We start from the raw sequence: 25,672 nt of genomic DNA, 5'->3' as shown, positions 1-25,672 counted from the left end.
CCATATGTGTTATTCCATAGTTTTGATGTCTTCTTTACTATTACTCTACAATGTAGAAAATAGTAAAAGATTAAGAAAAACCCTGGAATGAGTAGGTGTCTCCAAACTTTTGACTGGTATTGTATGTTAATGTAGGCATTCTTTCAGGCGTTTCATCACTGCATCACACATGATGGCAAACACTAATCCATGCAGATTTGATATATCTTTTAAAACATTTGATTAATTTACCCCAATGAGATTAGTATTAAAATAGCCTGCTGGCTGATGATGGCTCATACTAGTGGACCCATAGGTTAACCCCTGCAATAATACCTCCTCATTTGTTTTTTATACCATTCCATCCACTTCTATATGCGCCTCATCACGTGTCTCAAATTCATCCTTTTTCTCCTGAGAATAAAACAATGGTTGGATTGCATATTTATTTTTGTTGGTGCTCCAAAATCATAGCAATTATTGAAAAACTACAGTAATGAGTTACAGTATATCAACACTTAATCATACTCCTATTATGAATAAATTATTCTGAATAAAAAATGTCTCTACAAAGCACAATTATATTACTGTAGATAACTTACCTGACATTGATTCATCCCAACACCAATGCCAACGCCAATGCCAAGGCTAATGCCAAGGCTAATGCCAAGGCTAATTATTAACCAAATCCACCTGGTTATATTGTGTTTTGGCTCTGAAAAACATGAGAACTATGACATGGAACTCCAAAGGAACAATACACGATTGATACTCAAATGAATCCATGCAGATACATACTGTAGATCAGGTATTCCCAAACTGGGAAGGGGGTACGCGCAATACGGTCGGGGTTACTCCAAACAAAAATGTGATACATATTTAAAAAACTTTCCTTTTTTTTCACATTTTCAAACAGTCCTTATATTTTCCAACGGGGTTATACATTTGGGTGAGTTTTTTCTCTCTCGCCTGAGTAGCCTCGTTTCACTGCCCAAAATAAAATGTAACCATCTGGTGTTCAGCGAAATAACAACACAATGTTGAATACAGGTAGCCTAGTCAAATAATTAACATCCAATCACATGAACCGTTACTCTCTCGTGGGAATTCCACTATTGGTCCATATATAACCAAATGTAGCTGCTGCTCATGTTGGTATCTGTACTGATGGAGAAAAAGCCATGACAGGGAGACATAAAGGCACAAACTGTGCGTGGAAAATGATTTAAGACTGATTCTCTCCAATACAACCCAACATTGCAGAGTTATGTGCATCCTTTCAAGCACACACTTCTCATTAACCTGTGGTGAGTTATTCACGATTTTTGATGAACAAATAAGATTTTATATATAAGATGGCGAAATAAAGAGCAAAATGATTGATTATTATTATTTGTGCTCTGGTCCTATAACAGCTCTCTGTCACTTCCCACGAGCCGGCTTACAATGATGGCAAAAAAACAACATTTGAGAGTACGCTGACCCTGGTGCTAGAGGGGGTACGCAGCTGGAGGTTGAATGTTTGAAGGGGTACGGGACTATAAAACGTTTGGGAACCACTGCTGTAGATCAACCTCTGTCCAGTAGACCCTTCATTTTGCAATGTATCTCTGTACATCAGGTATTAATAGATCCACATCTTCTAACCCAATGCTTTTTCTTCTTCTGGGGAACTGAGATATTGTCATTGTGATAAAATCTAATACAAAATGTAAACAATAAATTACCTGTTTCATTCTTCAGATTGTCTGGTTCTCTTGATGTTGTTGGTAGTTGTGTTTCTGTTGCAAATTTGGAAAAAACACAACTTCTAAATAAGAAACAGCAATGAAACATGCACAATAATGTAAACCTGTAATGATGTAATTTATGACACTACTAGTTCAGGATATGGATATCCCTGCTGCCATTCAAATTATTATTGTATACATTATAAAACATTTATATAAGTCCAAATGACAAGCTACAGTATTTACTTACTCATACGTATGGTGCATCTTACACTTTCACCGACAAATGTTGTAGGGAATCCACAGCTTCTATTGTCTTTGCATATCGGTGCCACTGGTACTGTTTGTGGTTCTTCATCGTATTTCATTACTTCATCCGTCTCCACTGAACATTGAAACTTGTCTAGAAAAGTAAATAATATAAAAGTGCACATTAGAAACACTCTTCTTCACTCTCCTCTGCCAACCCTGGTGGTACTGAGTACAATTACAATTATGGGTCCTGTAGCTCAGTTGGTAGAGCATGGCGCTTGTAACGCCAGGGTAGTGGGTTCAATCCCCGGGACCACCCATACGTAGAATGTATGCACACATGACTGTAAGTCGCTTTGGATAAAAGCGTCTGCTAAATGGCATATATATTATTATATATTATGATTATTTGTAGGGAAAACAAGAGAGGTCAGAAAGGACTTGGTGGCACTCAGAGACTGTGACTCTGGACCAGTGTTTGGGGGAAACTTCTGTAGTTTTGTGAAAAATGGATCAACTGCATGAGAACAATGTTTTCACTTGTCTATATTACAGCATAAAAAGAGTGAACATTTCATTGGGATTAATTCCCATTGATAAATACAGTAAAACATTTTAGAACACGTTTACAAATGTTAATCACTGAACTTACCATTATCAAGCGGGCAATCAAATACAACGTCTTTCAAGAAGCCAGTCCATCTACAATCTATGATGCCAGTACATATGCGTTCATGACCGTCATTACAATTTAATTCAATGGTTGGTTTATGGTTCTCTGCCAAACCTAGAAACCAAATACAAGTAAAACATAATTTAGTTCATGAACATTCTTCAAAATCAATGGCTATATTTCATTACTTAAAATGACTGTAAATGTTACAGACTGTATCTTTAATTGTAGTTAATTAACAACCATAACAGTTATGGTCAATCATATCATTGTGTAGTGCAGAAAATACACAAGAGTTCAGGGGCCTTGTTTTAACAAAGTTAACTATTTTCACTGTAGTGTCCAAAATGTCTTTCAAGCTGTCAGGCATTCCCTTGGTAGCAAGAGCCTCTCGGTGGATGCTGCAGTGTACCCAACTAGCGTCGGGAGCAACTTCTTGCACGTGCGTTACCACTCCACTATGTCTCCCTGTCATGGCTTTTGCCCCATCATTACAGATACCAACATGAGCAGCAGCTACGTTTGGCTACATATGGACCGTTAGTGGAATTCCAAAATGTAAACAATCAATTACCTTTTCCATCTTCCATCTTTTCTGGTCCTCTTGATGTTATTGGTGACTGTATTTCTGTTGAAAATATGTCAAAAACACTATTTCTAAATAAAAATCAGCACTGAAACATGCACATTGATGTAATGATGTAATTCATTGCTCAAATAGGTTTGTTCAATTATACCAACTACTAGTTCAGGATATGTATATCCTTGTTGTCATTCAAATTATTATGGTATAATAGGTCAAACAAGGCATATAGTATGCATTATAAAACATTTATATGAGTCCAAATGACAAGCTATATACTTTATTTATTTTATTTTTATTTAACCTTTATTTAACTAGGCAAGTCAGTTAAGAACACATTTTTATTTAAAATGACGGCCTACACCGGCCAAACCCAGACGACGCTGGGCCAATTGTGCGCCGCCCTATGTGACTCCCAATCATGGCCGGTTGTGATACAGCCTGGATTCAAACCAGGGTGTTTGTAGTGACACCTCTAGCACTGAGATGCAGTGCCTTAGACCGCTGAGCCACTCAGGAGCCAGTCGGAAGCCCCATTTACTTACTCATACGTATGATGCATCTTACACTTTCACCGACAAATGTTGTAGGGAATCCACAGCTTCTATTGTCTTTGCATATCGGTGCCACTGGTACTGTTTGTGGTTCTTCATCGTATTTCATTACTTCATCCGTCTCCACTGAACATTGAAACTTGTCTAGAAAAGTAAATAATATAAAAGTGCACATTAGAAACACTCTTCTTCACTCTCCTCTGCCAACCCTGGTGGTACTGAGTACAATTACAATTATGATTATTTGTAGGGAAAACAAGAGAGGTCAGAAAGGACTTGGTGGCACTCAGAGACTGTGACTCTGGACCAGTGTTTGGGGGAAACTTAGTTTTGTGAAAAATGGATCAACTGCATGAGAACAATGTTTTCACTTGTCTATATTACAGCATAAAAAGAGTGAACATTTAATTGGGATTAATTCCCATTGATAAATACAGTAAAACATTTTAGAACACGTTTACAAATGTTAATCACTGAACTTACCATTATCAAGCGGGCAATCAAATACAACGTCTTTCAAGAAGCCAGTCCATCTACAATCTATGATGCCAGTACATATGCGTTCATGACCGTCATTACAATTTAATTCAATGGTTGGTTTATGGTTCTCTGCCAAACCTAGAAACCAAATACAAGTAAAACATAATTTTAGTTCATGAACATTCTTCAAAATCAATGGCTATATTTCATGACTTAAAATTACTGTAAATGTTAGACTGTGGCTTTAATTGTAGTTAACAACCATAACAGTTATGGTCCATTAATTGAGAATTCATTTTCTTAAATTACTGCAGGTTAAAATATCTCAAGGACAAGGTAATTACAATAGTCAACAAAATAGGTTAGGTGTCTTACCATTATAGGTAAGTAGCTTAAAAAATATAATGGTTATATAGAGGAAAACCAATGTCATATTCTGAAAGAGACAAAAAAATAATAATAATCTGTCAGTCAAGGTATTTAATTTGGATATAACCATAATGTAACCATATCCGTAATCTTCAGTATGCATTCGGTTAGGACAGACACTTTCACTAAAACTAGATTCTACAACATCCCTTCAAGAGAACTTGAAGAGTATGATTTTGTAGATGATTTAAAATATAAAAGTCTAAGGCAAGCTAATGTCATAATTTTGGGGGAATTTATAATGAAATGTTTCTGGCGAAGTCAAAATCTGTCGTCCTACAGTAGGTAATACGTTTATGAGTTTGATAAATTAGCAAATGGTACCAATATATGAACTATGCCATTTAAATCATCTGGCTAGAGACAAACACACAAACACCTCTAGACACCAACACAGGAACAAGAAACAAAAAAATATGAACTCAAGAGACACACAATTACCCACAATCCCATGGCATCTTGCTAGTATGTTAATTTCAAGGCAATGTGACTCAACTCAAAAATGTGTTACATTCAGACAAACCAAGATAAACCATAAACCAAAACAAAATCTTCAGAAGATAGTAAATTCAGTTTCATATAATTACTTTTATATCAATAAAAACTGAGAAAATATGCAGAGATTGCTTGGAAATCTGAGAAATATAATTTGACAATGTGCTATAACTTGTAGTAAGCCTATGTGAAGATGGTAGGATTATGTGATCCAACACCAATTTAATCAAATAGTCTGCCATCATCAACTATCTTCAGATGTCAGATGAGGCGACTGCAGCATGATCTGGCTCAGTGGTTCCCAACCAGAAGTACTAGGACACCTGGGGGTACTTGGCCTATCAACATAAGGTTACTTGAGAAGACTCATGACACCACATGCCTACTGTTAAAATGCACACGAGGGGGTACTTCTGACAAATCATAATTAAGTTGGTGGTAAAGTAACTGATAAAAGTTTGGGAATGTCACACCTACTCCCGTTCTCTCTCCTGCACTCAACGTCGCAGGTCTACTAAACCCGGTCCTGGCAACCCACATTGTGCACACCTGGCAACCATCATTATGGGGCGGCAGGGTAGCCTAGTGGTTAGAGCGTTGGACTAGGAACCGGAAGGTTGCAAGTTCAAATCCCTGAGCTGACAAGACACAAATCTGTCGTTCTGCCCCTGAACAGGCAGTTAACCCACTGTTCCTAGGCTGTCATTAAAAGTACGAATTTGTTCTTAACTGACTTGCCTAGTTAAATAAAGGTACAAATAAAATTACGCACACCTGTTCCCCATTGTCATGCACACCTGGACTTCATCATTACCTTGATTATTTAGCCCACAGTAGCCTCAGTCTTCTTGTTTACGTTCAGTACACTTCTTCTGTTTTGTTTATCTGCTTATTCTCATTATTAAAACACACCTTCTGCACCTGCTTCCTGACTCCTAGCATATACAGTGGGGCAAAAAAAGTATTTAGTCAGCCACCAATTGTGCAAGTTCTCCCACTTAAAAAGATGAGAGAGGCCTGTAATTTTCATCACAGGTACACTTCAACTATGACAGACAAAATGAGAGAGAAAAATCCAGAGAATCACATTGTAGGATTTTTTATTTATTTATTTGCAAATTATGGTGGAAAATAAGTATAGTTGAAGTGTCATAGTTGAAGTGTACCTATGATGAAAATTACAGGCCTCTCTCATCTTTTTAAGTGGGAGAACTTGTACAATTGGTGGCTGACTAAATACTTTTTTGCCCCACTGTACGTTACGGGGAGCCATTGACCAAGCTGCACTTTATGACAAGTAGCCTATACAGCATATCCTGTCTCCAGGCTTCCGTAATGTTTCTGTGTCTCTGTGTTCATTGTGGCTTTTTTTTTGTACTCTGTTCTACAGTATGAAGTTATATGATTACAGGAAAACAGGGGTTGTTCATTTTCATCTGTAGTTGACACTGAACGAGAACAATCTACAGAATCATGTGCAAACTTCCCCTTTGGTGTTCTATAGTATTGCTGTTATTCCCAGGTAAGACACTTAACAAATATATGTAAGATATTATTATCCATAATAATTATCTAAGATAAGTATTGCTATGGTTGAGATAATGGATGTTATTTCTAAAATAAGAATGTAAGGCACTTTTACCTTGAACATTCATACTGCATGCAAGTTAAGGTTAAAGGGTAGTTCAGACATTCATTACTATGCATGTTTGTTTCCTCCTAGTTCCTGCAAATGCCAGGGTGTGGATGAACCAGTGGTCCTCAAAGAATGCTTACATAGTAGGGGAAACAGCTGCTCTTTATTGCAACATAACCTCAGATCATGAGGAAATAAGAAATTGCAAAATGAGATGGATCATTGAAGATCAAGGTGATGTCACAAGTTTGGAGTTATATACGCATCGTGTCAACATGAATTTGAGCAAAACAGCTACTACTATGACATTGAGAAACCTGACCTTGAGAGACACCATTATGCCAATTTGCATCGCAATGTGCATCATTGACAGTGTCAACAGCAAGGTTTATGGGGAGGGTGGCACACTTCACATTTTTGAAGGTATGTATATCATCAACACCACCATTGACATGTAATTGGTTTAAATTACATTGGTTTTCAGAAAATATGGATAAAACTTTAGTTTGCTTTCAAAAACTTTTGCAGGTGAAAACACAAAAGAAGTTCTTATGTTTTTTTCTGTACTTTTGTACTGTTACATAATCATTCATAATGACAGAAATCACACGTTTGGGTGTTACCCAACAACCACAAAATTGTTGTAGCTTATGCATACTTTTGAAACACTTTTAAGAATGTAACACGCATATAGGCTACATTACAACAACAAAAACATTGTTATGCAGCTGAATTTCTGATGAAATTCTAAAGAAATTGTTTAGAATATTGTAAAGTGGCCATCTCTACTTTTTCCTGTGTAAGACATCAACCAGATGACCCTGGTCTCAAAGTTGACAACACTGGTCCCAGAGTTGACAACACTGGTCCCAAAGGGTAAGTGTTGGTACAACTTGACATGTGTCTGTTTTGTTAGCCTACTATTCAAGTAGACATGAGTGTAACAATCACTTTCCTCTTGTTTCAGAAATCAAACAGGAACATGCTCTCACTTGGCTGAACCATGTTTTTCTCAGCATAAACATCCTGATTTTCATTGTGGCCACAATTATTTGTGTGTCATACATCAGATCCCAAATGAATATGAATTAAAAAGGGATTGCATTAGTTGTTAAAATATTGCCTGAAGCACCCTTCCAAGTTATAGCCTCAAGCCTATGCTCTAACACCTTTAGTAAACTGTCAACTGTGATTTGAAACGTTTTCGGAACAATAGCTTTCTTCACGCACTGCATTTTATTGTGTTTTTAGGCCTGTTCATATTTTATTACTCTAATGAATAGAATGTATGGATGAATGTATGGCTACTGATATATTTTTTACTGTCTTGTATTATTATCTGAAAACAAACTAGGTAAAGGTGAAAGGTGACAAGCATCTGGTAAATGCATTCCAGATTAGAGTGAGCAAAAGACTACATTTGATTTACTTTCCTTTAGTATCCATGTGGACATTTTGAATACAGTTGACATATATTAATTTAATCGTGTATCCTAATCATAATCATTGCTATTGATAGAATATAGATTAAAGTTGATAAAGTTTAGACTATTTTTCACGTCTGCTCCTGCTCTTCCCCCCAGGTGCTTGAGGGTGCCAGGCTGCCCTGCATCACTCACTCCTATCATCCACTACGCACACCTGCCTTCCCTTGTCACGCGCTTCAGCTATATTGGACTCACTTATCTGTTTATTACCTCGCCTATATTTGTGAGTTTCCCTACTGATGCATTGATTGTTTTTTGTCTGTATTATTAGTTTACTGACGCTGTTCCTGTCTCATGTCCGTTCTTTATTAAATGTTTGACTCCCCGTACCTGCTTCGTCTCTCCAGCGTCATTCCATGTGACACTGTGCACGATATGAATACATTCTCCCACACACCAGCCTGGTCTCAGACTAGATGTAACATAGTAAACATAAGCACGGGACACTGATATCAGTATATGTTATTTTTGGTATAGTTACTTAAGGCAAAAGTAGGGTGGTTGGTCAGGGTGAATGAGTGGGCGTATAACACGAACGTCTAGCAACTGTCGGTGTGAATGGGTGGGCATTTAACACGTATGTCTAGCAACCCAAATGGTTACGTTTGAATATAATCTTGGATAACTTCAGCAACTTTGCAACTACTTACTACTTTTTAGCTACTTTGCAACTACTTAGCATACCTAACCTTAACACTTTAACCTAACCTTAACCCTTTAACCTAATCCCCAGCCTAACGTTAGCCACCTAGCTAATGTAAGCCACGACAAATTGCAATTCATAACATATTTTAAAAAATGGATTATGGACATCTACAAATGTATACATACCATACAAAATGTAACATATCATTGTAATTGGAGTGTCCCTGATGTGATTTTACTATGTTTTGTCTACCTCAGTCCAGGTTGCAGCCACACACTAGGCCAGGGTTTCCCAAAGTTGCATGATGATGAGTTGGTTATTTGAATAAGCTGTGTAGTGCTATGGCAAAACCCAAAACATGCACCCTGGAGGGGGCCCAAGAACTGAGTTTGGGAAGCCCTGCACAAGGCTAGGCTACAGCAGCCTCTTTTACTTTTGTGAGGCAATTCCTATATCACCAACATTTCTTTGTGTAGTCTATAATGTTAAAACAGACATATTGCTATTGATATAATATTGATTAAAAGTAAATAGGTTAATTGTTTATTATATAATTAAGTTGAAAACTACAGTAGGTCACCTTTGACATCTTGAATGTGGAGAGCACACGGAATGGTCGTAGGGAATGGAACTGCGGATCTGCTTGCTGTGATTTGTTTGTGTTGTCATAAAAAATTTAATCTCATCACGATAAAAACGATAGAGCACAAAGCGGGCACTCTGTGACAGCTTGGACTGCACCATTCATAGATTTATAATTATTGACGAAACCAAAAACAATACATCGTTTTTGGATGGATTACAGTTTAATTAATAAACTGTATATGCTCAAATATATTTGACCAAATCCATTTTTGGCACAATTACTTTTGATAGATTAGGTTCGTAAATCCATAAAATAATTGTCATAACTGCCCTCTATCACAATCACCTCGGGATGGAAAAAAGTAAACAATGACATAGCACACTCAGATAAATGTATGTTGCGACATTCGCTACTAAATAGCCGGACAAAGCCTAGACAGCATTGCTGATGAAAATGTACATTTGTTGTAATCATCGCACACAACAAACCACAGGGCCTTTTTCAATCAGTTGGTTTAGTTGAATAAAAAACATTGACACAAAAGTGTTCAAATGTGGGGTAAAATTGCTGTTGTTTTTTACTGATGGGCTCTGATTAGCTCCTGTTCCTGCCATTACAACACAGTTCATGGGTGAGAAAAGTCTGTGATGGTTTCAGTTCTAAAGGTGAACAGCTGCAATGGAACATTTGAGGTGTAAGAACAGGATGTGATGACTTTGTGCTTCATGTTCTGTTTAATCTAAATAGAGGTTTGGTTGATGTGTGGTTGTGTTCAACTCCCCTCTCTGACATCCATAAAACGGCATAAACACATTTGCAGAACACTTGAGGTTTTATTCCCTTAACTATTAATGCTAGTTATGTTTCTCAAACCTCAAATATGGCAGCAAATTGTTTATTGTGTTGCACAGTATAGATGCTCCAATCTAGACAATACAATACACCCAGCCACACAATCTAAGTTGGTGGTGTGTTTATTAATGTGTTATTATAACCACCTCTATGGTTCTAACTGTGATAGAACATATTAATATTGTTGGTGACCCCTAGCAGGCTGATATTACAAATATCCCATCCTGTGCTTAGAGGTGAAGAACAGTGATTCAAGAAAACAGAGCGACAGGGTTTTGTGGGTCATTTGTCATTGAATTACAGTTTTAAAATGCTTAATTCATTGTTCAGATTTCTCTGGTGGGGAGGGGAGGAAGGCCAACATAGAAGTATCTTAATCAAGAGAGGACATACACATGTGTGTTCAGTCACTACAGTATACACCATTCTACATCTGCTAAATGCTGGTATGAAAACCTTGAATCTTTGGGGAAACACAGGCAAGTTTGTTCTCTTCTATGGTTTCAGTAGTATCGATACAAGGTTCAACTGACTTAAACTGTGAACGTACCATGTTTTCATTCACTAAACGGACCTGTACAAATTATACAAAGCCTATCTCAGCTATCTAATGATCTTGATGCAGTAACCACAACCTGTGATTCCTACAATCCAAAAGCAATACATGGAAAATTCAAATTTAGTTCAAGCATTTGAACTCCTCTTCCCCATATTCAAAGCAGTGTTTGAATAAAGAAACAGAACGGTTTGAGCTGATGAAGGTGAGTCAGCCACATCTCTCCTCTGATGTGATCAATAATTGACTCCCTCGTGTCACCAGTGGTTTCATGGAGTACACAGCAGAACAACCTAGCCATGAGTTATAAATAAACTATGAACCTCTAAGGATGTGTCAGGACTGGTGGTGTTTTACAAAGTGCTATTTTCAGAATTCTGACAGTAGTGAAAGATGATCAAGATAGAACTGCCAAAAGGGGAGGAGTTGCAATCTACTGCAGAGATAGCCTGCAAAGTTCTGTCAAACTTTCCAGGTCTATGCCCAAACAGTTCGAGCTTCTAATTTAAAAAATGTATCTCTCCAGAAATAAGTCTCTCACTGTTGCCACCTGTTATAGACCCCCCTCAGCTCCCAGCTGTGCCATGGACACCATTGGTGAATTGATTGCCCCCCATCTAACTTCAAAATTTGTTCTGCTAGATGACCTAAACTCGGATATGCTCAACACCCCGGCCGTCCTACAATCTAAGCAAGATGCCCTCAATCTCACACAAATTATCAAGGAACCCACCAGGTACAACCCTAAATCCGTAAAAATGGGAACCCTCATAGATATTATCCTGACCAACTTGCCCTCCAAATATACCCCTGCTGTTTTCAATCAGGATCACAGCGATCACTGCCTCATTGCCTGCATCCGTTATGAGTCCGTGGTCAAAATGACCATCCCTCATCACTGTCAAACGCTCCCTAAAACACTTCTGCGAACAGGCCTTTCTAATTGACCTGACCCGGGTATCCTGGAAGGATATTGACCTCATCCCGTCAGTAGAGGATGCATGGGTGTTCTTTAAAAGTAATTTTCTCACCATCTTAAATAAGCATGACCCTTTCAGAAAATGTAGAACTAAGAACAGATATAGCCCTTGGTTCACTCCAGACCTGACTGCCCTCGACCAACACAAAAACATTCTGTGGCGTACTGCACTAGCATCGAATAGTCCCTTTTCAGGGAAGTCAGGAACCAAATCACACAGTCAGATAGGAAGGCAAAGGCTAGCTTTTCAATCAGAAATCTGATCCTTCACCCAAATCCAGATAGCAGATGTTCTGAAAGAGCTGCAAAACCTGGACCCGTACAAATCAGCTGGGCTAGACAGTCTGGACCCTCTCTTTCTAAAATTATCTGCCGCCATTGTTGCAACCCCTATTACTAGTCTGTTCAACATCTCTTTCGTATCGCCCGAGATTCCTAAAGATTGGAAAGATCTTCAAAGAGGGTGACACTCTAGACCTAAACTGTTACAGACCTATATCCATCCTGCCCTGCCTTTCCAAAGTCTTCGAAAGACAAGTTAACAAACAGATCACTGACCATTTTGAATCCCACTGTACCTTCTCCGCTGTGCAATCCGGTTTCCGAGCTGGTCACGGGTGCACTTCAGGCATGCTCAAGATACTAAACGATATCATGACCGCCATCGATAAAAGACAGTACTGTGCAGCTGTCTTCATCGACCTGGCCAAGGCTTTCGACTCTATCAATCACCGTATTCTTATCGGCAGACTCAACAGCCTTAGTTTCTCAAATGACTGCCTTGCCTGGTTCACTTACTACTTCTAAAATAGAGTTCAGTGTGTACAATCGGAGGGCCTGTTGTCCGGACCTCTGGCAGTCTCTATGGAGGTATCACTGGGTTCAATTCTCGGCCGACTCTTTTCTCTGTATATATCAATGATATCAATGATGCTGCGGGTGATTCCTTGATCCACCTTTACACAGACAACACCATTCTGTATACACCTGGCCCTTCTTTGGACACTGTGTTAACAAACCTCCAAATAAGCTTCAATGCCATACAACACTCCTTCCGTGGCCTCCAACTGCTCTTAAATGCTAGTAAAACTAAATATAAGCTAAATATAAGCACTACTCTGGACGGTTCTGACAACTACAAATACCTAGGTTTCTGGCTAGACTGTAAACTCTCCTTCCAGACTCATATTAAGCATCTCCATTCCAAAATTAAATCTAGAATCAGATTCCTATTTTGCAACAAAGCCTACTTCACTCACGCTGCCAAACATACCCTCATAAAACTGACTATCCTACCAATCCTTGACTTTGGCGATGTCATTTACAAAATAGCCTCCAACACTCTACTCAGCAAATTGGATGCAGTCTATCACAGTGCCATCCGTTTTGTCACCAAAGCCCCATATACCACCCACCACTGCGACCTGTATGCTCTCGTTGGCTGGCCCTAGCTACATATTCATCGCCAGAACCACTGGCTTCAGGTCATCTATAAGTCTTCGCTAGGTAAAGCTCCACCTTATCTCAGCTCACTGGTCACCATAACAACACCCACTAATAGCACGCTCTCCTGCAGGCATATCTCACTGGTCATCCCCAAAGCCAATGCCTACTTTGGCTGCCTTTCCTTTCAGTTCTCTGCTGCCAATGACTGGAACGAATTGCAAAAAATCAGAGAGACTTATATCTCCCTCACTAACCTTAAGCAACAGCTATCTGAGCAGCTGTACACAGCCCATCTGTAAATAACCCATCCAACTACCTACCTCATCCCCATATTGTTTTTAATTACTTTTTTGCTCTTTTGCACACCAGTATTTCTACTACATCATCATCTGCACATCATTCACTCCAGTGTTAATTTGCTAAATTGTAAATACTTCGCTACTATGACATATTTATTGCCTTACCTCCTTACTCCATTTGCATACACTGTATATAGATTTTTCTATTGTTATTGACTGTACTTTTGTTTATCCCATGTGTTGTTTTTTGTCGCACTGCTTTGCTTTATCTTGGCCAGGTCGCAGTTGTAAATGAGGACTCTCAGATATCTCTCTCTGGTACCAAAGTCATGTAGTGGAAAATAAATTCAAGAGGTCCAGGAGGTCAGGAGGGGACAGGAGGGGACAATCCCTCCTTATCTACAGTGCCTTGCGAAAGTATTCGGCCCCCTTGAACTTTGCGACCTTTTGCCACATTTCAGGCTTCAAACATAAAGATATAAAACTGTATTTTTTTGTGAAGAATCAACAACAAGTGGGACACAATCATAAAGTGGAACGACATTTATTGGATATTTCAAACTTTTTTAACAAATCAAAAACTGAATAATTGGGCGTGCAAAATTATTCAGCCCCCTTAAGTTAATACTTTGTAGCGCCACCTTTTGCTGCGATTACAGCTGTAAGTCGCTTGGGGTATGTCTCTATCAGTTTTGCACATCGAGAGACTGACATTTTTTCCCATTCCTCCTTGCAAAACAGCTCGAGCTCAGTGAGGTTGGATGGAGAGCATTTGTGAACAGCAGTTTTCAGTTCTTTCCACAGATTCAGGATTGGATTCAGGTCTGGACTTTGACTTGGCCATTCTAACACCTGGATTTGTTTATTTTTGAACCATTCCATTGTAGATTTTGCTTTATGTTTTGGATCATTGTCTTGTTGGAAGACAAATCTCCGTCCCAGTCTCAGGTCTTTTGCAGACTCCATCAGGTTTTCTTCCAGAATGGTCCTGTATTTGGCTCCATCCATCTTCCCATCAATTTTAACCATCTTCCCTGTCCCTGCTGAAGAAAAGCAGGCCCAAACCATGATGCTGCCACCACCATGTTTGGCAGTGGGGATGGTGTGTTCAGGGTGATGAGCTGTGTTGCTTTTAAGCCAAACATAACGTTTTGCATTGTTGCCAAAAAGTTCAATTTTGGTTTCATCTGACCAGAGCACCTTCTTCCACATGTTTGGTGTGTCTCCCAAGTGGCTTGTGGCAAACTTTAAACAACACTTTTTATGGATATCTTTAAGAAATGGCTTTCACCTTGCCACTCTTCCATAAAGGCCAGATTTGGGCAATATAGGACTGATTGTTGTCCTATGGACAGAGTCTCCCACCTCAGCTGTAGATCTCTGCAGTTCATCCAGAGTGATCATGGGCCTCTTGGCTGCATCTCTGATCAGTCTTCTCCTTGTATGAGCTGAAAGTTTAGAGGGACGGCCAGGTCTTGGTAGATTTGCAGTGGTCTGATACTCCTTCCATTTCAATATTATCGCTTGCACAGTGCTCCTTGGAATGTTTAAAGCTTGGGAAATATTTTTGTATCCAAATCCGTCTTTAAACTTCTTCACAACAGTATCTCGGACCTGCCTGGTGTGTTCCTTGTCATTCATGATGCTCTCTGTGCTTTTAACGGACCTCTGAGACTATCACAGTGCAGGTGCATTTATACGGAGACTTGATTACACACAGGTGGATTGTATTTATCATCATTAGTCTTTTAGGTCAACATTGGATCATTCAGAGATCCTCACTGAACTTCTGGAGAGAGTTTGCTGCACTGAAAGTAAAGGGGCTGAATAATTTTGCACGCCCAATTTTTCAGTTTTTGATTTGTTAACCTCTTCAACCTATGGGGGCGCTATGTCATTATTGGATAAAAAGACGTGCCCGTTTTAAGCGCAATATTTTGTCAGGAAAAGATGCTCGACTATGCATGGAATTGACAGCCTTGGAAAGACAAAACTTTGACGTTTCCAAAACTGCAAAGATATTATCTGTGAGTGCCCCAGAACTAATGCTACAGGCGAAACCAAGATGAAGTTTCATACAGGAAATGCCCCAGATTCTGAAGGCGCTGTGTTCCAATGTCTCCTTATATGGCTGTCAATGCGCCAGGAATGAGCCTGCCCTTTGTGTCGTTTCTCCAAGGTGTCTGCAGCATTGTGACGTGTTTGTAGGCATATCATTGGAAGATTGACCATAAGAGACTACATTTACCTGGTGTCCCGCCCGGTGTCCTGTGTCAAAATTATTGCGTAATCTGTAGGTCCATGCGCGTTCCATTTCTTCAGAAGAGAAAGTTAACTGCCACAAAGGATTTTATCATCGATAGATATGTGAAAAACACCTTGAGTATTGATTCTAAACATCAGTTTGCCATGTTTCTGTCGATATTATGGAGTTAATTTGGAAAAAAGTTCGCGTTTTAATGACTCGTTTTTTTTCTTATCCAAACGTGATGAAGAATGATGAAGAAAACGGACCGATCTGTCAACACAAATAATATTTTTTTGTAAAAACGGAACATTTGCTATCTAACTGAGAGTCTCCTCATTGAAAACATCTGAAGTTCTTCAAAGGTAAATTATTTTATTTGAATCCTTTTCTGTTTTTTTGTGAAAATGTTGCATGCTGAAAGCCAGGCATAAATCCTATGCTAGGCTATCAATACTGTTACACAAATGCTTGTTTAGCTATGGTTCAAAAGCATATTTTGAAAATCTGAGATGAGAATGTTGTTAACAAAAGGCTAAGCTTGAGAGCAAATAGATTAATTTCATTTCACTTGCGATTTTCATGAATAGTTAACGTTGTGTTATGCGAATGAGCTTGCGGATAGATTTACAAAATCCTGGATACAGGTTTTTTTCGTAGCTAAACGTGACGCAGAAAACGGACCGATTTGTCAACACAAATAATATTTTTTGTAAAAACGGAACATTTGCTATCTAACTGAGAGTGTCCTCATTGAAAACATCTGAAGTTCTTCAAAGGTAAATTATTTTATTTGAATCCTTTTCTGGTTTTTGTGAAAATGTTGCCTGCTGAATGCTAACGCTAAATGCTAAGCTAAATGCTACGCTAGCAATCAATACTGTTACACAAATGCTTGTTTTGCAATGGTTGAGAAGCATATTTTGAAAATCTGAGATGACAGTGTTGTTAACAAAAGGCTAAGCTTGAGAGCAAATAGATTAATTTCATTTCATTTGCGATTTTCATGAATAGTTAACGTTGCGTTATGGTAATGAGCTTGAGGCTGTAGTCACGATACCGGATCCATGATGGCTCGACGTAAGAAGTTAAAAAAGTTTGAAATATCCAATAAATGTCGTTCCACTTCATGATTGTGTCCCACTTGTTGTTGATTCTTCAGAAAAAAATACAGTTTTATATCTTTATGTTTGAAGCCTGAAATGTGGCAAAAGGTCGCAAAGTTCAAGGGGGCCGAATACTTTCGCAAGGCACTGTATATACAGTGAATGATATTGATCATAACAACTGTGACCGAAGCTTCAGTGAGATGCAACCCACTTCCCTTGGATGAGAAATGGGACTGAAAAAGTAGCAACAACAGTGGATTAACATTCAACTGGTGTTTAAACAGAATCTATATGTTCTGTATTGTATGTTCATCCTGCCTGCAAACCGGCTATGTTCCTAACGATTAACTTGAATTTGAAACAATAAACTGAAAATAGCTCAGGTGTGCTATTTTTTTATTTTTATATTGTGGTTCCACCCAATCTGAGCAATAGTCCAGTCCTCGGCATACCTCCTTAGGTGCAACTGTTTCACAATACCACCATGTTGCCAACATCACTATGTTCCCTAATGCTAAAGTCCATTGCACCAAAATAATGAATGACATCCCACTGTTCTCATTCAGACCTGCAAATAGTGAAAAGAGACATCCAGTGTTAATAAACTACAGTGAGATAATGAGGAAGGTATTGGATATGTAGCTTGTCTACTGATTACCGGTTAGTCCTTGGGGTTCTACTAGGGGAATGATGCCCTACCGAAGAAGAAATGGAGTCTCAACGTCTACCTAAAATACATTCAGTCAGAAGTTAACTGTGTTGTCTTGTGCTGGTTTTTTTTTACAACAGTCCGTTTTCAATCAGTCATGTTTGGAAAATGTTCTCTCTCTGAACAGCACAAGGTATTCTTTTTTTGTTTTCATTCCATTACACATTTCCATCTTATCAAAAGCAAAGAACAAGAACAACATAAACTACATCATACACCAAATCTTTATGCTTTCATTAAAATAATGGACTTCACCTTTATTCTAGACCAGAAGAGTAAGAGGATGGATCAGTTGATAAAACATCTTAGTTACTGATTTACATTCCAAATACTGATGTGAGGATATGGTTGGTCAGAGGTTTAACCACTATTTGCTTGTCAAGTTACATTAAAGTGTTGGTAGGTAGTCTTGTCTCATCGCTGCAACTCCTGTATGGACTCGGGAGAGGCGAAGGTCGAGAGCCACGCGTCCTCGGAAACACAACCCAACCTAGCCGCGCTCCTTCTTGACACAACGCACATCCAACCCGGAAGTCAGCCGCATCAATGTGTTGGAGGAAACACTGTACACCTGGCGACCTGGTCAGCGTGCACTGTGCCCGGCCCACCACAGGAGTCGCTAGTGCGCGATATCCCTGCCAGCCAAACCCTCCCTAACCCGGAGGGTGCGACAGAGCCTGGGCTCGAACCCAGAATCTCTGGTGGCAGAGCTAGCATTGTGATGCAGTGCCTTAGACCACTGCACCACCTGGGAGCGAGGGGTTAATACGGTAATTGAGGGAAAGCTGTAACCTTTAACTCACCTCATTCAGTCTACTCAGGAGTTTAAATGGCCCCACAAACCGCGGTCCCAGCGCAGGCAGAGGGGCAGGTTTCGGGTCGAGAACCAGATGACCGGGGAACACCGGGGCCTCACTGCGATGACGGTCTGCGCTGGCATTCTGACGCAGCATGGCCCACTGGAGGTGAACATGGGCGGCGTCCCATGTCTCCTCCGCGCGCCTGAACCGCGTCGTTCACCGCAGGAGCCTCAGTCCGACTCTGTTGCCAAGGCGCCAGAACCGGCGTCCAGACGTTCCATGAACGCCCTCCAGACCCTCGAAGTGTCCTGGGAACCCAGATCAGACACTATATCCTCAGGCACCCCGTAGTGCCAGAAGACGTGCGTAAACAAGGCCTCCGCAGTCTGAAGGGCTGTAGGGAGACTGGGCAGAGGAAGGGGACGGCAGGACTTAGAGAAACTATCCACAACAACCAGGATCGTGGTGTTTCCCTGTGATGGGGGAGATCGGTAAGGAAATCGGTCGACAGGTTGTGGATCGTTGTGGAACGGGTAAGGGGTGTAGCTTACCTCTGGGCAGGTGCCTATGAGCCTTACAATGAGCACACACCGAGCAGGAGGAAACATAAACCTCACATCCTTAGCCATAGTGGGCCACCAGTATTTCCCACTCAGACAGCGCACCGTCCGATCGATGCCTAGATGACTAGAAGAAGGTGACGTGTGGGCTCAATAGATCAGCCCGGTCACGGACAGCAGACGGAACGTACAGACGCCCAGCGGGACACTGGAGGGGAGCGGGCTCTGCACGTAGTGCCTGCTCAATGTCCGCGTCCAGCTCCCACACTACCGGCGCCACCGGGCAGGAGGCCGGGAGTATGGGGGTGGGATCCATAGGCCTCTCCTCTGTGTCATACAGCCGGGAAAGTGTGTCTGCCTTCATGTTCTGGGAACCAGGTCTGTAAGAAAGGGTGAAAACAAAACAGGTGAAAAACATGGGTCACCTTGCCTGGCGCCGGTTCAGTCTCCTCGCTCCAGATCGCAGTGGTCAGTCCAGATGAGAAAAGGCGGTTTAGCCCCCTCAAGCCAATGTCTCCACGCCTTCAAAGCCTTGATGACAGCCAACAGCTCCTGGTCCCCCACGTCATAGTTTTGCTCCGCCGAGCTGAGTATCCTCGAGAAGAAGGCACAGGGGTGGAGCTTCGGTGGCGTAGCCGAGTGCTGAGAGAGCACGGCTCCCATCCCAGCCTCGGACGCGTCCATCTCCACTATGAACACCAAAGAGGGATCCGGATGGGCCAGCATGGGAGCCGAGGTAAACAGAGCCCTCAGGTGACCAAAATCCCTGTCCGCCTCAGCCGACCACTGCAAACGTACCGGTCCCCCCTTCAGCAGTGAGGTAATGGGAGCCGCTACCTGACCAAAACCCCGGATAAACCTCTGGTAGTAATTGGCAAACCCACGAAACTGCTGCACCTCCTTTACCGTGGTGGGAGTCAGCCAATTACGCATGGCGAAAATGCGGTCTCTCTCCATCTCCACCCCTGAGTTGGAAACGCGGTACCCTAGGAAGGAGACGGAGTGCTGGAAGAACAAGCATTTCTCAGCCTTGACGTACAGGTCATTCTCCAACGGTCGACCAAGCACATTGCGCACCAGGGACACATGCTCAGCGTGTGCAGCGGAGTATATCAGAATGTCATCAATATACACCACTACACCCTGCCCGTGCAGGTCCCTGAAAATCTTGTCTACAAAGGCTTGGAAGACTGATGGAGCATTCATCAACCCGTACGGCATGACCAGGTACTCATAATGCCCTGAGGTAGTACTGAACGCCACCTTCCACTCGTCTCCCTCCCGGATACACACCAGGTTGTAAGTGCTCCTGAGATCTAGTTTGGTGAAGAAGCGCGCCCCGTGCATTGACTCAATCGCTGTGGCTATGAGAGGTAGTGGGTAACTGTACCTCACAGTGATCTGGTTTAGGCCTCGATAGTCAATACACGGGCGCAGACCTCCCTCCTTCTTCACAAAAAAGAAACTTTAGGAGGCACAGGGGTGGAGTAGAGGACCGAATGAACCCCTGACGCAGGAATTCGGAGACATATGTTTCCATAGCCGCCGTCTCCGCCTGTGACAGGGGATACACGTGACTCCTGGGAAGTGCGGCGTCTACCAAGAGATTTATCGCACAATCCCCCCGTCGATGGGGTGGTAATTGAGTTGCCTTCTTTTTGGAGAAGGCGAGAGCCAAATCAGCATATTCGGGGGGAATGCACACGGTGGAGACCTGGTCTGGACTTTCCACCGTAGTAGCACCAACGGAAACTCCTAAACACCTCCCCGAGCACTCTCGCGACCACCCCGTGAGAGCCCTCCGTTGCCATGAAACAGTGGTGTCATGACAGGCTAATCAGGGTAGGCCTAGCACCACGGGAAACGCAGGATTGTCAATGAGGAAGAGACTGATTCTCTCCTTGTGACCCCCCGGCATCACCATGCCCAGGAGAGCGGTGGCCTCCCTAATCAACCCTGACCCTAATGGTCGACTGTCTAAGGCGTGAAGTGGGAAGGGCACAGCCACTGGAACTATAGGTATCCCTAAACTATGAGCGAATGCTCTGTCTATAAAATTCCCAGCCGCGCCTGAAGTGACGAGCACCTTATGCTGGGATTGCGGGGAAAACCCAGGAGAAATTACATGCAAAAACAGGTGTGCAACAGAGGGCTCTGGGTGAGAATGGTGCCGACTCACCTGGGGTGACGCTAGAGTCCCCTGCCTGTTGCCTCGACCCCCAGAGGAACAAACTCGACACCGAACAGCAGTGTGACCTCTGTGGCCACAGATGGTGCACGAGAAGGCCCCTCCTCCAGCCTCTCTAAGCGCAGCACCTCCCAGCTCCATAGGTATCGGAGCAGTGGTGATGGAGGATGGAACCAACAAAGCCCGATCTGGATGTCCGCTGGTGGCCAGCAGGTTATCCAGCCGGATGGACAGGTCCACCAGCTGGTCAAAGGTGAGGGTGGTGTCTCTGCAGACCAACTCCTGACGGACATCCTCACGCAGGCTGCAGCGATGGTGGTCAAAAGTCCAGAGCGAAATCCTGGGTGCTCCTCGTCCCCTGACGCAGGTGAAAGAGAAGTTCACCAGACGTTCTACCATTGGGCGGGTGGTCGAAGACTGCTCGGAAACGACGGGTGAACTCCTCTAAGTAGTCCAGCACCGCATCTCCTTCCAGCCACACGGTGTTTGTACACTCCAGGGCTTTCCCCGAGAGGCATGAGGCGAGGGCGGACACCCTCTCATGGCCCGAAGGAGCCGGGTGGACGGCCGCCAGGTATAACTCCAACTGCAGCAGGAAACACTGGGGAGTCCCATCGTACTCCCTGGGGAGGGCGAGACGAATACACCTGGAACCGGGTACAGGGGGAGCGAGAAGTGGAGACCCTGTTGTGCTGGTGGAGGTGCTGGAGGGACTCCCTGTCTCTCCCAGCGGTCCATTGTTTGGACGACACGGTCCATGGCGCCGCCGAAATGGTGGTGCTTCGCTGTGTGTTCCTGGACACGCTCCTCTATCCCTAAAACAGGGGCACCTGCTCCTGCTGACTCCATTGAGGGTGGGGTATTCTGTCAAATGGTGGGTGTAGCTGTGCATGGAAGTCAGGCGCAGGAGAGCAGAGATGAGTGGACAAAGCACTTTACTGAGGCAATACAAAGTACAATAACCAAGTACAAAGTACCGGCTGCCGCAAAGCACGGGTACAAAACAAAACCCGGCACAATACCAGGCGGAAGCGTGCCAACCTTGCCAGTGCACTATACCCCGCACAGACATGGAGGGAACAGAGTTAAATACACATAGTAATTATGAGGAGATGTAAACCAGGTGTGCAGGAAAACAAGACAAAACAAATGGAAAATGATGGAGCGGCGATGGCTAGAAGACCGGTGACGTCGACCGCCGAACGTTGCCCGAACAAGGAGAGGGACCGGCATCGGCGGAAGTCGTGACACCGGTGTTGAATGTTTGTCCTTATAAGCTTGGAAAAGAGACACTTAAACCCAGACTTGGACCACACACACTCCACTGAATAGCAGGCCGTATTTACTTTGCAATTCTTGGAGTTAGCCACTGATTCCTACCAAACCATTCATTGTTGAATTAGTGATTTCCAACTTGTCCAATGGCCGATGAGCACAGATACATTGTATCTGTAATTTCTCTTTATAGTTTCTCTTCATATGACACCGATTGTAAAGGATTTGCCAGTAGATTGTTGACTTCATTCATGATGATGGTTGCTAGCTAAGACTTTCAATGTATGATGTTGAAGCTGTGGGACATATAACCTGATTTGACGTAATTTTGTCTGTGGCCAATGACCTTGAGCCTTTGTGGATGGGCACATCTAATGTAACTCTATGGCAGCACCCAAGGGGTTTGAATTTTCGATCTCTCCCCATAGATTTTGTGTTGACATAGTGTCCCCACGAGTGACAGAAGACTGAGCCAAACAGGCCGCAACTAGAGAACATTACTAGCCCCTATGCTCCGTATTTTCCGCTGGCTACCCCACCAAAACAGAAAGCATTGAGCTAGGGTGAACGGGGAAAGGGGAATACCTAGTCAGTTGTACAACTGAATGCATTCAACTGAAATGTGTTTTCCGCATTCTGAATCAGAGAGGTGCGGGGGACTGCCTTAATCAAACACCTGCATTTTGGAGCTGCCTTACTCAAGAAAGCAAGAAAGAAAACATGTTTTTTACATTTTTTTTTACATTATTTGCAAACTGATATATGATATATGCAAAAAAATATATATATTTATTTATTATTATCATTATATATTTTTTTTAGCTAAACAGGTGGGGCTCAAAACAGGAGGGGCTCTGGTCAAAGGTGGGTCGCCACTGGTCAAAGGTCACACTGATAAAGTACAAATAAGTGCTAAGGTATAAGGAAGTAGTATAAGCAGGAAAGAGGGGACACTACTATCTCATTAGCATAAAATACCTTGCCTACCTGCCACTGCAGGGAGAGAAACTTTTGAACATCTGCCATGAAAAGCAAACTGACATTTACTCCTGAGGTGTTGAACTGTTGCACCCTCTATAGCCATCATAGTTATGATTTGACCCTGCTGGTCATCTATGAACGTTTGAACATCTTGAAAAACATTATCACTATGCTTGAATTACCCTGCCAGTGTTGTTCTTCTGGAAATTATATTTACAAAATCTATATGATCACAATGGTAATATATAATTTGTTGTATTACTTGTGAGGCACAGTTGAGTGAGCATAATAATATACACTATATATACACAGAATTGTGTGGACACCCTTTCAAATGAGTGGATTCGGCTATTCCAGCCACACCTGTTGCAGACAGGTGTATAGAATCGACCACACTGCCATGCAATCTCCATAGACAAACACGGGCAGTAGAATGGCCTTACTGAAGAGTTCAGTGACTTTCAAAGTGGCACCGTCATAAGATGCCACCTTTCCAACAAGTCAGTTCTTCAAATTTCTGCCCTGCTAGAGCTTCCCAAGTCAACTGTAAGTGTTATAATTGAGAAGTTTCAACCTCTAGGAGCAACAACTGCTCAGCTGGGAAGTGGTATACCACACAAGCTCACAGAACAGGACCGCTGCGTGCTGAAGTGCTTAGCGCAAACAAAAAGTTGCAATACTCACAACCAAATTCCAAAATAACTGTTTGTTGGCCGAGCAACCGCGCACAAGCCTAAAATAACCATGCGCAATGTCAAGCGTCATCTGGAGTGGTGTAAAGCTCGCCCCATTGGAGCAGTGGAAACGATTTCTCTGGAGTGACGAATCACGCTTAATTTTAGTGAACGGGTTGGTGCACCAAATAAACTGGTGTATATTTGTATATGATGTGAATAGTGATGGATGAGCTAATGAAATAGGCTACCAATGCCACATACAGTGGGGAGAACAAGTATTTGATACACTGCCGATTTTGCAGGTTTTCCTACATACAAAGCATGTAGAGGTCTGTCATTTTTATCATAGGTACACTTCAACTGTGAGAGGCGGAATCTAAAACAAAAATCCAGAAAATCACATTGTATGATTTTTAAGTAATTCATTTGCATTGTATTGCAGACCTCTACAAGCTTTGTAAGTAGGAAAACCTGCAAAACCGGCAGTGTATCAAATACTTGTTCTCCCCACTGTAGGTTAGCCTAGTCTACAGTCAGCTGCAGAGTTTTGTAGTTCACCTGCAAAACCGGTCAGATAAAATATTGTGGCGTCATGGGGATCAAAATCGAAAGTAAAATGTTTCTTCCGTTTTTATTTTATTTTCAACTTTGCAATGTTCATTCTTGAGGTATTGTAGGCTACTATGCTATTGATGAACAAATAATTAATCATAATCAAGTTTATTTGATTGGTCTTATTGGACGTTTAAATTAATTATACAGCCATTGACTATTGTTAAATTCCACTGTTTTACACCATACGAACACAAAATAATACATTGTTTTACTCCATTGTTTGTAAAGAATGTACTCTAATTTTAAACGGAACACCGTACCACTTTAAACCATGGTTAAAACGATAATTTTCAATCAATGCATAATCATGTCCTTTCATTCATAGCTCAGTCTATAAATGAGTGGTTACGTTTCAGGCCCATATCTCAGCTGCTAAATAAAATCCCAGAGGATATTAAAATGAAAGCTTTAACAGCCTCTGCTGTTTTTCGAATCCCAGACTGTATATTTAACACATAATTATCAATATGACAGAGGGACATGATATTTTTTGTTGTTGCTAGGTTTAGACCTACTCTCTTCATTTATCTTTATGTTGTATGATATAAATAGTGATAGATGAGGTAATACAATCGGCTACCTACAGTATGATCAAAATCGAAAGTTAAATGTTACTTTTGTCTATATTTTATCTTTTCAACTTTACAACGTTCATTCTATAGCTACTGTAGAACGACTATGCTATTGATTAATACATAATTTATCATAATCAAGTTAACTATTCACTTTAATCTTGGTTAAAATTGAGTCGTAAAACATAAATTCCTACCGTGGTGCAGGTACAGTACCGGAGTGCAGACGATTGGCGTTCAAATCACTTTACAGGCATAGGACTTGGAACGTGACCATTA

General features: G+C 41.7%; 1 protein-coding gene and 1 long non-coding RNA gene across 4 annotated transcripts; one reads left to right on the top strand and one right to left on the bottom strand.

The window, feature by feature from the left end:
• On the bottom strand, positions 1–25,672 carry LOC123998004. 3 transcript variants are annotated; one of them, XM_046302806.1, is made up of 10 exons: positions 25,591–25,652; positions 4,627–4,687; positions 4,255–4,389; positions 3,763–3,915; positions 3,209–3,262; positions 2,614–2,748; positions 1,960–2,112; positions 1,707–1,760; positions 582–694; positions 1–393 (listed from the first exon to the last, which is right to left on the bottom strand). In XM_046302806.1, the coding sequence occupies exons 2-10, from the start codon at positions 4,682–4,684 to the stop codon at positions 331–333; spliced, it is 918 nt and encodes a 305-aa protein (XP_046158762.1). In that variant the 5' UTR covers positions 4,685–4,687; positions 25,591–25,652; the 3' UTR covers positions 1–330. The 3 variants fall into 3 exon arrangements, 2 of the variants coding, with proteins under 2 accessions (XP_046158762.1, XP_046158763.1); XR_006832212.1 differs by having other exon boundaries at positions 582–1,760; positions 3,209–3,285; positions 25,591–25,672; XM_046302807.1 differs by lacking the exon at positions 1,707–1,760 and having other exon boundaries at positions 25,591–25,653.
• Positions 6,456–8,627, top strand: LOC123998005. Its single transcript, XR_006832213.1, has 4 exons — positions 6,456–6,697; positions 6,899–7,234; positions 7,616–7,687; positions 7,779–8,627. It is a non-coding gene; the product is annotated as an uncharacterized LOC123998005 (long non-coding RNA).

Source organism: Oncorhynchus gorbuscha, linkage group LG15 (assembly GCF_021184085.1).
Source record: "Oncorhynchus gorbuscha isolate QuinsamMale2020 ecotype Even-year linkage group LG15, OgorEven_v1.0, whole genome shotgun sequence".
NCBI classification, from domain to species: Eukaryota; Metazoa; Chordata; class Actinopteri; order Salmoniformes; family Salmonidae; genus Oncorhynchus; species Oncorhynchus gorbuscha.
The sequence above is the reverse complement of the archived record's forward strand: the minus strand, read 5'-3'. Positions and strand labels throughout refer to the sequence as shown.